Source organism: Hyla sarda, chromosome 2 (genome assembly GCF_029499605.1).
Source record: "Hyla sarda isolate aHylSar1 chromosome 2, aHylSar1.hap1, whole genome shotgun sequence".
In the NCBI taxonomy this organism is placed as follows: domain Eukaryota; kingdom Metazoa; phylum Chordata; class Amphibia; order Anura; family Hylidae; genus Hyla; species Hyla sarda.
This window is the reverse complement of record NC_079190.1, coordinates 437,127,217-437,145,643: the sequence shown is the minus strand read 5'-3', so window position 1 is coordinate 437,145,643 and position 18,427 is coordinate 437,127,217. Positions and strand designations below refer to the sequence as shown.

Sequence of the window (18,427 nt, the reverse complement as noted above, 5' to 3'; positions counted from 1 at the left end):
GGGGTTATACAGGAAAAAAAACTTTTTTTTATATATTAACTGGCTCCAGAAACAGATTTGTAAATTACTTCAATAAAAAAAAAAATGAGTTGTTCTTTTCTGTCTAAGTGCTCTCTGATGACACGTGTCTCGGGAACCGCCCAGTTTAGAAGCAAATCCCCATAGCAAACCTCTCCTACCCGAGACAAGTAGAGATGTCAGCAGAGAGCACTGTTGTCAAACAGAAAACAACAACTCAACTTCAGCAGCTGATAATTATTAAAAGGATTAAGATTTTTTTAATAGAAGTAATTTATCTGTTTAACTTTCTGGAGCCAGTTGATATAAAAAAAATAAAAATAAGTTTTTTCCTGGAATGCGTGAAACACTGTCGCTCCCCAACACCAACCTGCTGTTTTACGTACCGTGTATAAAAATGAAAACAACACTTTTTGCACGATCACTATTCATGGTGAGTGCTCCATTCATTTGTTACAATGTAAAAGTTACAACATTACAATGTTAAAAACGGAAAAATAGAAGAGTTATGGCTCCTGAAAGGCGAAGAGAAAAAAAACTAAAAACACTAAAAACTAAAAAATTGTCCGTCTCCTCAAGGCCAAAATAGGCTGTGTTTAAGGGGTCAAAGTCAGTTCTTCTAAAAAGGAGTACTGCAGCAATCCAACATTTCCATCTGGGCACTTAATTTTTTTATTTCTTTTTGTCAATACATGTATGAAACTATTTCCCCAAGTCACTTTTACTCATAGGCCATGTTCACACGGTGGAATTTCCAAGCGGAATTCCGTGGGAATATTCCACTTAAAAATTCTGCTGCAGCAGAGTCCCGTTGATTTCAATGGGATTTTGCGGCACTGCACACACAGCGGGATTTCTGTGGCAGATTTTTCTGCCGTGGAAATCCTGATTCCGGTGTCCACAGAAACACTGAACCTGCTCAATGTTTCTGTGGAGTCCGCTCCGAAATGCATTGTCGTTTATGAAGACGCCATATTTCCGAGTGGTCCTAGCACCGTCGAAACAACCAAAGTGTGCAGAATGTCTGTCCGCGAGCATTCCGCTTTTCCTTCTTACCTCATAAATACAGCACTGAATTATTGTAACAAGCGTTAGGAGCACCGCATGTAAGCTAAAAAACACATCATTGGCATCCACTGGGATCACACCATTGGGGTAGACCTGAAGAAACTGTTCCTGTAACAAATACATGTACATTTAGTATGGAGAATATAAATACATAAAGAACCGATTGAATGAAGTGTGCAGATCACATACCCTAATAAATGGGATCCAGAAGAGACCCACGTTGAAGACGCTATATGCAATAAAGCCCGTCAGATTTAATGCCAAGAAGTCAAAACTCAGGCCCACGACACTAAAATAACCAGAAAGAGTTATATTCTATGTGTGTCCCCAAAACAGTAACCACATCACCAATAACAAGGAAATATATAATTTTTTTATATGGAGATAAGTCCCTCTAAATATTCGTGGGTGCAGGAGTTTGCAACAGCTGAAGGTCCACAGTTTGGAGACCACTGCCATAGACTTTAAAAGTAACATCTAGCTACAGGGATAAAGAACACTGCAAAAATACCACAAAAAAAAATAATTATGTCAATGACATATTTTAAACTGCAGATCACCTTTTCCTTCTCCAGTTCTCAAAAACTTGCGGATAGAAAGACACAGACCAAGCAAAGAAATAAATCCAGCCAATGATCTGCCCGATCACCTCCACTGCTTGGCTGTGGATCACAAGGAACCGAATTCTTGGCCTGGAAGAAATCAGAGGTCATAGAGTTAGTGACACTGATATAAAGGGGGTTTATGCCACAATTTTTCGGACTACAGGCACGTTTTCCAAATGTGAAGAATAGTAGTCCTAGTGTAAACTTTCAGGACTGTAACAGTAATCCACATTTCCTTGCAGCATTGCAGACTGATTTTTACTATTAAAAAAAAAAAAATTAAAAACTTTCGACACGTCATAGGTTTTGATCGGTTGCAGTCTGGGTGCTGGGACATCAATCACTAGAACCAGGGGACATAAGAAAACTAAGTGCTTCTCTCCCAGTTTCTCTTTTAAATGGTAAAAACATTTTAAGTTTGGGTTCAAACATAGCAGACAAAGTTTGCTTAAAGTGCAACTGTCTTAAATTTTTACCCCCCTTAAAGGACATATCCAGTATTGAAAAACGTAACCCCTAGCATACAGCGGGAAAGGGGTGTGTCGACCACCGTACGAAGCGGCTGCTGACACGCCCCCTCAATACAACTCTATGGCAGAGCCGAAGCGCTGCCTTCAGCAATCTCCGGCTCGGCCATAGCGCTGTATTGAGGGGACGTGTCGGCCGCTGCTTAGTGCGGTGGTCAACACACGCTATCTGGCTGGAGAGCTAGGGCCCCGTACTGGAGATTGCGAGGGGTCCCAGCGGGTTTTCAATAATGGACTACTCTTTTAAAGGGGTACTCCGCCGCTAGACATGTTATCCCCTATCCAAAGGATAGGGGATAACATGTGATCGCGGGGGGGGTCCGGCTGCTGGGGACCCATCTCCGCTGCAGCACCCAAGTCATCTGGTGCACGGAGCGAACTCAGGTCCGTGCTGGATTACTGGCGATCACAGCCACCATGCCTCCTCCATTCATGTCTATTAGAGGAGGCATGACGGCTGTGTACTAACAGTCACGCCCCCTCCTATAGATATGAATGGGGGGGGTGTGGTGTGATGTAACGATCACGGAAGCCCCAGACTTCCGTGACCGTAATGCCGCAGTGCCAGCATGGAGATCGCGGGGGTCCCAGCAGCCGGGCCCCCTGTAATCAGACATGTTATCCCCTATCCTTTGGATAGGGGATAACATGTCTAGGGGCTGAGTACCCCGTTAACCTAACAACAGTGCATAGACCCTCAGTCGGTTTCACGTGCCCGCAGCGAGTTCTCCGAGTGAGCGCTCAGTCCCAAGCTTTTTCACTCTCTGCCTCTAGTCGCTGCAGCAACCAGCACATCGCCAGCAGCAAAACAAAAAGGAACAGGCATCAAGAGCGAGCGCTCGCTCGGAGAACTTGCTGCTGGTACGTCGAACTGATGGAGGGCACATACGCTGGGACCTGTGTATCAACCACACAGTGGTCCCAGCGCTTACGTCAACTAGATCATAAAAATTGCTTTTAAAACTGGAGTAACTCAGTTGGATAAGCATGGCCAGGAGTTCGCAATGGCCCAGGGCCGCCACACCTATCGGAAAGTGGGAGACTCCTGTTAAAAGTTAAAATTTTTATTATCATACACACTGCTAAAATGCAGCCAAAAAAAGGTATGCCTGCATTTCTATTGTACACACCTATTACACACTTCAGTTTGGTTAAGGGGGTAAAAATTTGCGACAGCTGCACTTTTATACTGAACAAAGTTACAAGATTCATACATTATATAAGGCTATGTTCGCATCAGTGTTGGGCAAATCCGTGAAATGTCAGATAACTGCGGACAAGGGTCTGTTATAAAAGATTTTGTTAAAATGAAATATAAAATGACAATTAACACACCTGTATTTAATTTAAACAAAAAAGGAATAGCGACCCCTACTGGCCAAACAAGGGGGGTCTAAAGCCTATGCTTGTTAAAACCAGTACATTCCAATGCATGAGAATATTGTATCTGGACAGACTAGAACACACACACACACATATATATATATATATATATATATATATATATATATATATATATATTTTTTTTTTTTTAATCATAATATATTTTAATATTCTTTTACCTTTTCATTGGTATTAGAGATGAGCGAACTTACAGTAAATTCGTTTCGTCACAAACTTCTCAGCTCGGCAGTTGATGACTTATCCTGCATAAATGAGTTCAGCTTTCTGGTGCTCCCATGGGCTGGAAAAGGACTGTATCCACCTTTTCCAGCCCACCGTAGCACCTGAAAGAAGAACTCATTTATGCAGGATAAGGCATCAACTGCCGAGCTGAGAAGTTTGTGACGAATCGAATTTACTGTAAGTTTGCTCATCTCTAATTGGTATGTACAGATTTTACCAAGTATACAATTTAGACCCCTTGTCTGACCAACAGAGGTAACTCCATTTTATCTGTAAAGCGTACCGGTCATTTGCAAAAACTTAATATTTTTCGGTACAAAAAAAAGCTGTATTGTTCCTGCAGTAACAGCATTTATGCAGACACAAAATACATGGTGTGGGGGTGGGAAAAGCAGGGCTCTGTGCAGGCTCCTGTCTCGTCAGCCAGCCTACTTTGTGGGGCCGGGAACATGTCATAGGGGGAGATTTATCAAATCCCGTGCAGAGGAAAAGTTGCTGAGTTGCCCATAGCAACCAATCCGATCGCTTCTTTCCATTTTTGAAAAGGCCTCTGAAAAAAAAAAAGCAATCTGATTGGTTACTATGGGCAACTTCTCCTCTGGACAAGTTTTGATACATCTCCCCCATAGAGCCTAGTGTACAGAGCCCTGATTGTCCCGCCAATACTTCCTGTATGTAGTAATTTACATATTTTAGTAAGGCATTCGGGGGTCCCCCACTCTGAGCCCTCCTCTATAGGACATAATAGAGAAGCTGTTCTGCAAAAGCGGCTCCCCTCAGTTGGGCTGGAGTCGTCCCTGTCCACATGTATGGACATTATTCTGAATCTACTGAATGGCTGTCAAGTAATATTCCATTTCACCTGCAGTATCTCTTGCAAGAAAAGACTTGACCAAGCAATCCGCTACATGCCAGAGGTGCTGGGAGCCAGGCCTCAAAACAAAAGGTTCTCTCTAAGGCTGGGTTCACACCACTTTTTTGCGATACAGTTCCCGTATCAGGATTTCGATAAAAAAAACTGATTTCTCAAAAGCTGCCTAAACTGTATCAAAAGGTGTGTACAAATTTTAATCTGTATACGGTTTGAAAAATGATGTCCGGTTGCATCCATTTTCTAAGAAAAAAAAAAGACATACGTTTTTTAACTTTTCACTCCATTACGAATAACGTTTCACTTGTTTGACTGGAAATCCAACAGAAGAAAAAAAAAATTAGCAAAGTCGAAAACCAGATGGAACCATATGGACATACGGTTCTGTATGGTTCCCATTGACTTCCGTGTTAAAAAAAAAAAAAAAAAAAAAAAAAAAAAACACACATTTCAATAAGTTTTTTCCCCGGACCAAAAACCGTATTAGGCTACGGAGAGAAAGAAAAAGAAAACAAAAAAAAATTACAAAACCGTACAGCATGCAAAAACAGACACAACCGGATGCATCTTTTGGCATAAGGTTTTCAATGGAGAGTCAATGCATAAAATTTTCAATACTGTTCCATATGGTTTTCTAGTTGAAAACGTATACGGGAACTGTATTGCAAAAACGTGGTGTGAACCCAGCCTAAGGCTGCATTCACACTGCGGTTGGAGCGCACGGCTGCCGAATTCGGCTGGGGGAGGGGGAAAAACCATGCGCTCCCGTACCCCAGCCGGACTGGCGGCAAACTCCATTGACTTTAATGAGCCGACCGGAGTCAAGCAGTAGACTACGGTTTAAGGTCCTGTCACAAAACCGGATACGGGCAGAAATTAGCCGACCGGAGTCACTGTTTGACTCCGGTCGGCTCATTAAAAACTAAAATGGATTTCAGCGCCGGTCCGGCTGGGGTACAGGAGCACCCTGTTTTCCCCTCCCCCAGCCGGATTCGGCAACTGTAGGCTGAAAACCTAAGACAGAATGCAGCCTAAGACAGTGTTTCCCAACCAGTGTGCCGCCAACTGTTGCAAAACTACAACTCAATAACCTAACCCCAGGGCAAAAGCCCGGGGTAAAAAAAAAAACCCTAAAGAATCAACCCCTTAAAAAAGCCCCCAATGTGAAATAAAATAGTATACAGGGTCTGTCCTGAGACTATCAGTGTATGTGGAGTTAACACTCCATTTCCCTATATAGTGTGGCTCTGCAGTGCCATCAATATTTGGGTCCGTGCTGGTATGTTAAAAACACTCAATTGCCCGCCTCTACATGTTTCGCCGTCTCCACGGCGTTTTCAAGAGGCAAGAGTGGCAATCTTGCTTGATTGCCACTCTTGCCTCTTGAAAACGCCATGGAGACGGTGAAACATGTAGAGGCGGGCAATTGAGTGTTTTTAATATACCAGCACGGACCCAAATATTGATGGCACTGCAGAGACACACTATAGGGAAATGGAGTGTTAACTCCACATACACTGATAGTATACAGGGTCCGTCCTGAGACTATTTTATTTCACATTGGGGCCTTATAACATTGTTTTAGCTGAACACAATAAAGGTTAATTTTTAAAGGGGTTGATTCTTTAGGTTTTTTTTCCCCCAGGCTTTCGCCCTGGGGTTAGGTTATTGAGATTGATAAGGGCCCCTTACAGCACTAGGGTCATTTAGGATCAAAACTACAACTCCCAGCATGCCCGGACAGCCAACGGCTGTCCGGGCATGCTGGGAGTTGTAGTTTTGCAACAGCTGGAGGCACAATGGTTGGGAAACACTGCTCTAAGATATCCCCACCTACGAATCTATATAATATGATCTAGTGAGGAATGTATCTGACCGGCCTTGCTGATAATCCTCAGTCATGTTCCAAGGCTCCAAAGTGATCGATCATTGACTTACAGGTATACTATCTCCAATAGGTAGCATGCTCCCATTCTTCTTGAGAAGAGCTACATTATATATCACAGAAAAGCAGAAATGAAGCAATGATGCTCCACAAAGAGAGTCCATTCCCAGATCTTCATCTGAACTGACCTATTGCTGTGAGAGTTGCTGCTTTGCAGATAAGCGGTCACCTGCCCCACGTCTTCTGCGCTTACGTTAAAAACAGAATGATCCGAATTAGCTAACAAAATAATCTGAAAAGAAAAAACAAAAGAAGATTCATACATCAGCTCAATGGGGGGAGATTTATCAAAACCTGTGCCAAGGAAAAGTTGCCCGGTTGCCCATAGCAACCAATCAGATCGCTACTTCTTTTTTAACAAGGCCTCTGCAAAATCAAAGTAGCGATCTGATTGGTTGCTATGGGCAACTCGGCAACTTTTCCTCTGGACAGGTTGTGATAAATCTCCCCCAATGTCTTTAGGATTTAAATATTATGTAGTTCATTAGCTGTCCCGGAAGTTCCTATACACAGACAGCAATTCCCTTCTGTATTTTTACAATCACTTGGCTGCCATCATCAGAATATAGGTCACTATTCACAACAGTCTGTGGTCTGCCTAGACCAGTGTTTCCCAACCAGGGTGCCTCCAGCTGTTGCAAAACTACAACTCCCATCATGCCGGATAGCCTTTGTCTGTCTGTGCTTGCTGAGAGTTGTAGTTTTGCAACAGCTGAAGGCACCCGGGTTGGAGAACACTGACCTAGGCTGTTTTATGATTGACTGTGGAGACAGTATAGGGGCCATTACATTAGCTTTGTAGTTCTATGATCAGATCACTCCACCTGCTCCTACAGGAAACAATTCAAATATGGGAAGTTTACAAAAAAGTATTCTTTACAAGGCAATGATAATAGGGATTTAATCAAAATGTACCATATTACGTTACAAGGTTATATAGATCAACCTACACGGATGTTGTAAAACTGCAACTCCCAGCATGCCAAAAGCTGTTCAGGCATGCTGGGTGTTGTAGCTTTGCAACAGCTGGGGGCACACTGTTTAGAAAATACTGCTTTACGGGATACCATAGGCCATCAATGTCCAGCAGTATATGGCCTGACCTCTGACCCTTTCATGATCACGCCACAGCGATTCTATTCGGCAATATTGGCTATGCCCAGAGGTACATGGTTGATCCATCAGGGATGACACATATAGGATTTAGAACTCATTTTGGTCAGTATTTTGAGGAAATTGTCCAAAACCACATAAAAGATACAAATCTTTCCATTATAGTTTGTCTCTGTCAATTCCACTCCTGAATACACTAAAATTACTGGGTCCCAAATACAGATCAAAATGCAGTATTTTCAACTGAGCTTTATAGTCAAGGGTCCAATGTACAGCATCTGAAGAAAGCTGAGCACCTCCATTAATATGACAATAATACCTTCTAGGTCGGTATTTCCCAACCAGGGTGCCTCCAGGTGTTGCAAAACTACAACTCCCAGCATGCCCGGACAGCCAACGGCTGTCCGGGCATGCTGGGAGTTGTAGTTTTGCAACAGCTGGAGGCACCCTGGTTGGGAAACACTGTTCTGGTCCTAGAGGATAGATCTGCAACTATCAGAAGAATAGGGGGAGTTGTTATGAAATTTATTATCGTATATTACTTGCATATTAGTTGAGACTTTTTGAACTTCTATATATTTGTCTTGCTCTCTTTGTATATTTATACATCCGTACTATAACAAGAAGTTCAATTTGTTATTTTAATTTGTTATTTTCTTCTATATTTGTTAAAATTAGGGATCGACCGATATCGTTTTTTTAGGGCCGATAGCCGATAACTTATACAGATATTCCGGTATAAGTTATCGGCTATTTATCCCCCCGCGACACCGCTGCAGATCATTGATTTAAAGCGGGCGCTTTAAATCAATGCACTGCAGTGGCTTTTGCGGTGCCATAGGCACCGGAGTACCCCTTTAAATATTGGCACCACATTTACCATGCGTCAGTCTTGGGGAACAGTCCCTGTTAGGGTATGTTCACACTGAGGAATTGGGGCGGAAATCAAGCAGAAATTTTCTGCCTCAAAATATTGTTACTTTTCTACAAGAACACAGATTTTGCGCGGAATTCCGCGCGGAAATGCAGGTTTCAGGAGGAGTATCAAGTATTTCAAATTCATAAATTTATTTATTTTTTCCCTATGCGGAAATTCCGCGCCAATTCCGTATGGAAATGCTTCTGACTATAAAAAAAAAAAAAAAAAAAAAACATTGATCTCTATGGGAGAACGACGCTGATTCCGCCTGAAAGAAAGAACATGTTCTTTCTTCAAGCGGAACAGACTTCCTCGTCAGAATTCTGCTTGAGGAAATTCCGCAGTGTGAACTGAGGGGCAGAAATTCTGCACAACTCTATGGGGACTTCACTGCTGAATGAATTGGAGAGGAAAAAGCGAGCAGAATTACTCGTGGAAATTCCTCTCCAATTCCTCAGTGTGAACATACCCTAAGGCTAAGTTTCCACTGTGGCAGATTTCCAAAAAGTGCCAGAAAAAAAACTAAAAAACTAATGGAAACTTCACCTTACTATAGAGTCTCTGAATATTAAAAATAGTTTGATATATTTGCTCTTTCATGATCCTCGTTTATAATTTCTTCCTCATCATTTTTTAAAGGGCCAACACTTTCATTTTTAACCTTTTTTGCTATTTATATAGTTAAAAAAACATTTTGGGGTTAGTTTTACTCTCTTTGCCAATGAGTTTTACATATTTTAAATTCTTCTCTACAGCTTTTTAATGCCATCCTGTTTTGGTAGTTTAAATGATTTATTTTTGTCATTTATTGCCCCTTAATATTTTTATTCATCCATATTGGTTTTCTTTTATTTCTGACCCATTTATTCCCATAAAAAGATATATACATCTTACAGTGAGAATTTAAGATATTTTTATATCAGCCTCACCTGGCTCCGGCCATCTCCCGGGGTCTTCTGCTCTGGTCTGAGATCGAGCAGAAGCTCACCGATAATACTGATCAGTGCTATGTCCTATACATAGCACTGAACAGTATTAGCAATCAAAGGATTGCTATAGATCAGTGATGGCGAACCTTTTTGAGCCCGAGTGCCCAAACCGTAATGCCAATCTTTTGTTCCATCAAAGTGCCAGCACAGCAATTAAATCAGAATACTGATGTGTGTGGGGTGATGTATGTTTGAGGGGTTCTGTGTGTGTTTTTGGGGTACGGTTTGTCTAAAGGTGCTGTTTGTGGGGGTGCTGTGTGTGTGTGTTTGAGGGGTGCTGTGTGTGAGGTGATTGTGGCCAAGGGGTGCTATGTGTGTGTGTGTGTGTGTGTGTGAGGTGCTGTGTGTTTGAGGGGTGCTATGGGTGCTGTGTGGGGGATGGGGTACCTGATACAAAATACATACATAAAATACATTAAAAAATTGTTATTTCAGCTACCGTGTTGCATGCTAGGGTGGTGCTGCAGTAGTTTTTAGTATTTTTGCTGGTAGAAGAGCACGGACTGCAGAGAGTGGGCCGTGTCCCGTGTATCAGAACAAAGGAAACAAAAAGTTGCCTCTTTCAAGGTGCTTGCAGTTTTAAAACATCAAACCTTTAATCTGTATGCAATAAAAATAGAAAAAGGTGGACATCAATCATAAAAGAGAAGCGAAATTCCAACACGTTTTGAGCTAAATGTACTTTAGCTCAAAACGCACTGGAGTTTCACTTCTCTTTTATGATTGATGTCCACCTTTTTCTATTTATAATGCATACAGATTAAAGGTTTGATGGTTTAATACTACATGCACCGTTATCCTTGGAAGAGCTGGAGGCAACTTTCTTTTATCTTTTGTTCTGATTCATAATACATATATACATACGCCATACATACATACACACATCATACATACATAACCCACACACACACACTATAATATATATATAAGCCAAAAAAGTATTGCAGCACTACTCAGCCTCAATGTGTGGGTGCCAGTGTCCAAAAAACTTCTTGGCCAAAAGTCCTCAGTTTAAATAGGATCCAACAATAACGCAGCACTCCAAAGAACGGTGAAAAAAAGTGTTGATTTATTCCTGTCACATCAGTACAAGCTGTACTGATGTGACAGGAATAAATCAACACTTTTTTTCACCGTTCTTTGGAGTGCTGCGTTATTGTTGGATCATATTATATTATATATATATATATATATATATATATATATATATATACACATATATACACATATATACACATATATACACATATATACACACACACACACACCATACATAAATACATTCTATATGCATACAATCATACATATATAATACATGCATACATCACATATATAATAGGATAGAGCGGCCGGAGGACTGGGGGGGGGGGGGGGAAGGATAGAGCGGCCGGAGGACTGGGGGGGGATAAGACGGCCGGAGGACTGTGGGGGGGGGGGGGGGGGGAAATAGGACGGCCGGAGGACTGGGGGGATATAACGGACGGAGGACGGTGGGAGAGTGGCCATAGCCACAAGTTAAAAGGGGTATTCCAGGCAAAACCTTTTTTTTTTTTTTTTTTTATATGTCAACTGGCTCCGGAAAGTTAAACAGATTTGTAAATTGCTTCTATTAAAAAATCTTAATCCTTCCAATAGTTATTAGCTTCTGAAGTTTTCTGTCTAACTGCTCAATGATGATGTCACTTCCCGGGAGCTGTGCATGCTGGGAGAATATCCCCATAGGAACTGCACAGCTCCCGAGACGTGAGTCGTCAGAAAGCAGTTAGACAGAAAAAAACAACTCAACTTCAGAAGCTAATAACTATTGCAAGGATTAAGATTTTTTAATCGAAGTAATTTACAAATCTGTTTAACTTTCCGGTGCCAGTTGATATATAAAAAAAATGTTTTGGCCTGGAATACCCCTTTAAAAATAAATACATTTTTAGACATTCCGCAAAGACAGACGGCCGGCCAACCATTGTGTGCCCTGAAAGGCATCCATGGCGACCTATGGCCGTGTACCCACAGAGGGGGCTCGGCATGCCACAGGTTCGCCATCACTGCTATAGATAGTCCCCTATGGGGACATAAAAAGTGTAAAATAAAAATTGAGAACTGTAAAAAAAAAAAAAAAAAAAAAAAAAAAAAAAAAAGGGGAAAAATCCCCTCCCCCAATAAAAATTTTCAGTTTTTCCTATTTTACCCCCCAAAAAAACGTATTTTTTTTTAATAAACATATTTGGTATCACCGCATGCGTAAATGTCCGTACTATCAAAATATAATGTTAATTATCCCGTACGGTGAATTTCGTAAACGTAAAAAAAAATAAAAAGTCCAAAAATGCTGCTTTTTTTTTGTCACATTTTATTAAAAAAAATGATCTAAAAGTTTTATATATGCAAATGTGGTATCGATAAAAAGTACAGATGACAGCACAAAAAAATGAGCCCTCAAACTGCCCTATATATGGTAAAATTAAGAAAAAAAAGCTATAGGTGGTCAAAATAGGGCGATTTTAGATTACTGATTTTTTACAAAAAGTTTTAGATTTTTATTAAGCGGTACAAAAATATAAAAGCATCTAGCCATGGGTATCATTTTAATCGTATTGACCCACAGAATAAAGAACATGTCATTTCTACCGTAAAGTGTATAGTGTGAAAACAAAACCCTCCAAAATGTGCAAAATTGTGTTTTTCATTAAAATTTCCTACCCAAAAACTTTTTTGAGAGAGGTTTCATTACAAAGTACAATTGGTCACGCAAAAAACAAGCCCTTATATGGGTCTGTAGATGGAAATATAAAAGGAGTTATGGATTTTAGAAGGTGAGGAGGAAAAAACGAAAAAACACAAAAATAAAATTGGCCTGGTCCTTAAGGTTAAAATGTGCTTGGTCCTTAAGGGGTTAAAGAAAGAAAGAAGAAGAAGTATGCATCTTTACAAGTGAGTGCTCCAGCCAGAAAATAAAGTGTTCACTTCTTAGGTTGTCTATGGTTATGGCCATATCATAAGGTTATGTTAACACCAAGTATTTTGGGCTGTTTTGAGACCAAATGAAAAAAATAATAATAATAAAAAATGATTTGTGGCTCCAAAAATATTCCCCCCCCCCCCCCCCAAAAAAAAAAAAAAAAAGACTGATTATTACACGCAATGGAAAAACTACTGGTAATTTACGTTCAATACATTTTATGACAATTTTGTGAGCCTAAAATTAAGAGCAAAAAAAATCAGAACAAAAACATCAGATTTAAATATTTTCATTTTTTTGGCCATTTTGCTCCCATGGGTAGACTGATCTGAACATAGAACTATGAAGCTATTTTAATTCCACTTAGCTTCTCCACAGTCCTTCATAAAACAGCCTAGGTCAGCGTTTCCCCAACAAGGGTGCCTCCAGCTGTTGTAAAACTACAACTCCCCGCATGCACAGCAGTTTTAGTTCCGCAACAGCTGGAGGCACCCTGGTTGAAAAACACTGATCTCCATTTTGAACATGCATGAATGGAACACGTATGGTGAAGTGAACACATCTGAAACCATGTGGCAGTATAATTGGGATGTCTTTTTTTTGTATATTAGGAAAGGCACAGAATAGGTCATGCGGACAACGCCGCATGGGACAAAATTCTGAAAAATATTTTTAAGCTGTGATGTTCTTTACATTCCTTGTATTAGAATGTGTAGACTGCATTTTGCTCTTTTAGCTGGAAATGTATTAAGAGGAAGTTAAGTATCTGTGATAGGACACAACATAAAGATAAAATGTCACTATGACAACACTATTTCCTTCCCATTTCAGACCGTTTACTATGCTCCGCAAATACATCCTGTTACATTCATGGTAAAAAGGCTAAAGAAAAAGGCTTATTTATGGGTCATGGCAAATCATTTGAGTTCAGGAGAGGTTCATATGACATGACCCGTCCCTTAGTGAGCTCTCCTGGTCAAACTGCAAAGATGGGTAACAACATTTTAAAGTGACTTACAAACCTAAAAAGGCAGGAAACCTATCTAAAAGTGTACCTTAACCCCTTAAGGACTCAGAGTTTTTCCGTTTTTTGCACTTTCGTTTTTTCCTCCTTACCTTTTAAAAATCATAACCCTTTCAATTTTCCACCTAAAAATCCATATTATGGCTTATTTTTTGCGTCACCAATTCTACTTTGCAATGACTTCAGTCGTTTTACCCAAAAATTCATGACAAAACGAAAAAAAATAATAATTGTGCGACAAAATCGAAGAAAAAACGCCATTTTGTAACTTTTGGGGGCTTCCGTTTCTACGCAGTGCATATTTCGGTAAAAATGACACCTTATTATTCTGTAGGTCCATACGGTTAAAATGATACCCTACTTATATAGGTTTGATTTTGTCGCACTTCTGGAAAAAATCATAACTACATGCAGGAAAATTTATACGTTTAAAAATGTCCTCTTCTGACCCCTATAACTTTTATTTTTCCACGTACAGGGCGGTATGAGGGCTCATTTTTTGCGCTGTGATCTGAAGTTTTTATCGGTATGATTTTTGTTTTGATCGGACTTTTTGATCACTTTTTATTCATTTTTTAATGGTATAAAAAGTGACCAAAATAAGCTTTTTTGGACTTTTGAATTTTTTTTGCACGTACGCCATTGACCATGCGGTTTAATTAATGATATATTTTTATAGTTTGGACATTTACCCACGCGGCGATACCACATATGTTTATTTTTATTTACACGGTTTTACTTTTTTTTATGGGAAAAGGGGGGTGATTCAAACTTATTGGGGAAGGGGTTAAATGACCTTTAGTAACACTTTTTTTTTTGCAGTGTTATAGGTGTTATGGGACCTATAACACTGCACACACTGATCTCTCATCCTGATCACAGGCGTGTATTAACACGCCTGTGATCAATGTTATCGGCGCTTGACTGCTCCTGCCTGCATCTCAGGCACGGAGCAGTCATTCGTCGATTGGACACCGAGGAGGCAGGTAAGGGCCCTCCCGGTGTCCTGCAAGCTGTTTCACCACGGCGGTCCCGAACAGCCCGACTGACTAGCCTGGATACTTTCACTTTAGAAGTGGCGGTCAGCTTTGACCGCCGCTTCTAAAGGGTTAATACCGCACATCGCCGCGATCGGCGATGTGTGGTATTAGCCGCGGGTCCTGGCCGTTGATGAGCGCCGGGACCGACGCGATGCGGGGTTGCAGCGCGACCCAGCTTGATATCGCGGGAGCCGGCGCAGGACGTGAATATACGTCCTGCGTCGTTAAAGGGTTAAATATACATTACATTTTGACATGTCATAGTGAGGTTTTAGAAGTTTTGATCAGTGGGAGTCTGGGTGCTGAGACCTCCACTAAACACTAGGAGAAAAAAGAAAAGAAAAAAATTTAAAAGCCCCATTTTCAGCTACGATCTTTTGTAAAACTGAGTGTACAGATGTAATGAAAATCTTGTTGCAATTGGTCACAACGGTCACATTGGTCAATGTGCCAGATTAATCACAATGTATCTGACTAATAAGCCTGATGCCTCTGCAGACTGTCTAGTCTACCCTAGTTTTTTACTTAGACACTTTTAGTAGATCCCCACCCCCATTGTGTTTGGCTATACTCCCCACAAGTTTGTGAAACTTCCGAGCGGTAGAGATTTGTGTGGTCGGCCTTACGTCTTCATATTACTTACTTCTGCTGGAAGATGGACAATTGTTGTGTTCTTTGAAGAGTATGTAATGTTGAAAGTAAAGAGAGCTGTTTCATTCAATGGGGTGCTGTAAAAATAAAACAAAGCAACATGGCTGTGAACAAAAGTCTATGAGCAGAAATGTTCAGTTTACCACTATACTGTATTCTTCCTACTATACAGTCATGGTCGTAAATGTTGGCACCCTTGAAATTTTTCAAGAAAAGGAAGTATTTCGCACAGATTGCAGTAACATGTTTTGCTATACACATTAATTTCCTTTGTGTATATTGGAACTGAACCAACAAAAAAAAAAAAAAAAAAAAAAAAAAAAAAAAAAAAAAAAAGGAGGAAGAAAGCCAATTGGACTTAATGTTGCACCAAACTCCAAAAATGGGCTGGACAAAGTTATTGGCACCCTTAACTTAATATTTTAGTTGTACACCCTTTGGAAAACATAACTGAAATCAGTCACTTCCTATAACCATCCATAAGCTTCTTACACCTCTCAGCCGGAATGTTGGACCACTCTTCCTTTGCAAACTGCCCCAGGTCTCTCTTATTGGAAGGGCGCCTTTTCCCAACAGCAATTTTAAGATCTCTCCACAGGTGATCAATGGGATTTAGATCTGGACTCATTACTGCCACTTCAGAACTCTCCAGCGCTTTGTTGCCATCCATTTCTGGGGGCTTTTTGACATTTGTTTTGGGTCATTGTCCTGCTGGAAGACCCAAGATCTCAGATGCAAACCCAGCTTTCTGACACTGGGCTGTACAGTGCAACCCAAAACTCACTGGTAATCCTCAGATTTCATAAAGCCTTGCACACATTAACGGAACCCAGTGCCAGAGGCAGCAAAACAACCCCAAAACATCATTGAGCCTCCACCATATTTCACTGTAGGTACTGTGTACTTTTCTTTGTAGGCCTCATTCCGTTTTCAGTAAACAGTAGAATGATGTGCTTTACCAAAAAGCTCTATCTTGGTCTCATCTGTCCACAAGACGTTTTCCCAGAAGGATTTTGGCTTACTCAAGTTCATTTTGGCAAAATGTAGTCTTGCTTTTTTTATGTCTCTGTATTACCTCCTGGGTCTCCTGCCATAACGTTTCATTTCACTTAAATGTCGACTGATAGTTTGCACGGACACTGATGCTCCCTGAGCCTGCAGGACAGCTTGAATATCTTTGTATCTTTTGAACTTGTTTGGGGCTGCTTATCCACCATCCATACTATCTTGCATTGACACATTTCATCAATTTTTCTCCAGGGAGATTAGCTACAGTGCCATGGGTTGCAAACTTCTTGATAATGTTGGGCACTGTTGAGAAAGACAAATCTAGATCTCACAATTTTGGTTCTCAAGTCCTCAGACAGTTCTCTTCTCCTCTTTCTGTTGTCCATGCTTAGTGTGGCACACACAGACACACAATGCAAAGACTAAGTGAACTTCTCTCCTTTTTATCTGCTTTCAGGTGTGATTTTTATATTGTCCACACCTGTTACTTGCCCCAGGTGAGTTTAAAGGAGTATCACATGCTGGAAACAATCTTATTTTTCCACAATTTTGAAAGGGTGCCAATAATTTTGTCCAGACCATTTTTGGAGTTTGGTGTTACATTATGTCCAATTTGCTTTTTTCCCTACTTTTTTGGTTTAGTTCCAATACACACAAAAGGGAATAAACATGTTTATAGCAAAACACGTGTTACTGCAATCCTTTTCTGTGACAAATACTTCATTTTCTAGAAAAATTTCAGGGGTGTCAACATTTACGGCCATGACTGTAAAACAGGTGGATTTCTAGTTCTTGTCCAGATTGTAACCAACAATATCAGCTCCCTGTGTATACTGCTGCTGTTTCATTTTAAGAACATTTATAATATCCACACACCCAAGATATTGTATTATAATGTATTAAAAAATAAATCAATAAATAAATAAAAGAAATGAACTTTTTGAATGTTCTCAGCACCAGTAAGTTACCAGCATGCTTGTAAGCACTGATTGGGAACCTGTCACTGGTTTAATGCTGCCTGACCCACTGACATCCCGTATCACAAGGATATAGGATTCCATCAGAACTAATATGCTGTTTCAGAGGAATCATCGTTGTAGATGAAGCTGGGAACCCGGCTCAGAGTCATCAGGAAAGTCAATGGGTCCTGAATGACAGATTTCTCCACAAACGCAAATAGGAAGAGATCTGTCAATGAAGGCCGGTGACCTGACCCAATGACTCGGAAGCACCATTCCTTCCCAAAGTTACTATAGTTACTCTAAATAGTATAGCATTACCAGTGAATCGTACGTCATGGTGATAAGGGAGCCTGTTAGTGTTTCATGCTGCCCTGATAGCACTTTGGCCATTTAAGTATTTTACTGCATTGTAACGCCCAGACCCTGCAGCTCCAGGAGACCAGGGTTAGGTAAGTATAGTTGTTTTTTTCTACCACAACCAACAACCCCCGGAACCACGTTAGTTTTTGTAACACACTGAATAACCCCTCTAAGTGGTACTCCGCCCATAGACATCTTTTCTAGACATCTTATTAGGGGATAAGATGTGTGATCGCGGGGGGTCCTGCTGCTGGGGACCCCTGCGATCTCCCTGCTGCACCTAGCGTTCGTTTAGAGTTAGAGTCGGGTGCAGTGCCGGAGGCTCGTGACATCACAGCCACGCCCCCTGAATGCAAGTCTATGGGAGGGGGCGTGATGGACATCACGCCCCCTCCCATAGACTTGCATTCAGGGGGCGTGACTGTGACATCACGAGCGGGGCATGGCCGTGACACCACAAGCCTCTGCCCTGCATCGCCAGTCATCCGTCACCGAGCAAAGTTCACTCCATGCACTGGATGTCTGGGGTGCCGCAGCCGAGATCCGCCGCTAGGGACCCCCGCAATCAGACACCTTATCCCCTATCCTTTGGTCTAAAGGCGGAGTACCCATTTAAGACAAGCGTATAAAACTGGGCTACATTTACCCCTTCTCTTTTTCTAAGGCATTCTTAATTTTGTGAAATACTGATGCAAAGTATGAAAGTAGGATTATGGTAAATTCACACAAGATGGATTTGCTGCAG

General features: G+C 41.0%; 1 protein-coding gene across 1 annotated transcript in view; it reads right to left on the bottom strand.

Moving 5' to 3' along the window:
• Nucleotides 1–18,427, bottom strand: part of CTNS (cystinosin, lysosomal cystine transporter) — a 41,380-nt gene that overhangs the window by 19,089 nt on the left and 3,864 nt on the right. Inside the window, exons 4-8 of the mRNA XM_056559188.1 lie at nt 15,345–15,429; nt 6,789–6,892; nt 1,647–1,778; nt 1,276–1,375; nt 1,075–1,194 (exon numbers count right to left, since the gene is read on the bottom strand). Coding sequence (XP_056415163.1) covers nt 1,075–1,194; nt 1,276–1,375; nt 1,647–1,778; nt 6,789–6,892; nt 15,345–15,429 — 541 coding nt within the window. The remainder of the gene's footprint in view (nt 1–1,074; nt 1,195–1,275; nt 1,376–1,646; nt 1,779–6,788; nt 6,893–15,344; nt 15,430–18,427) is intronic.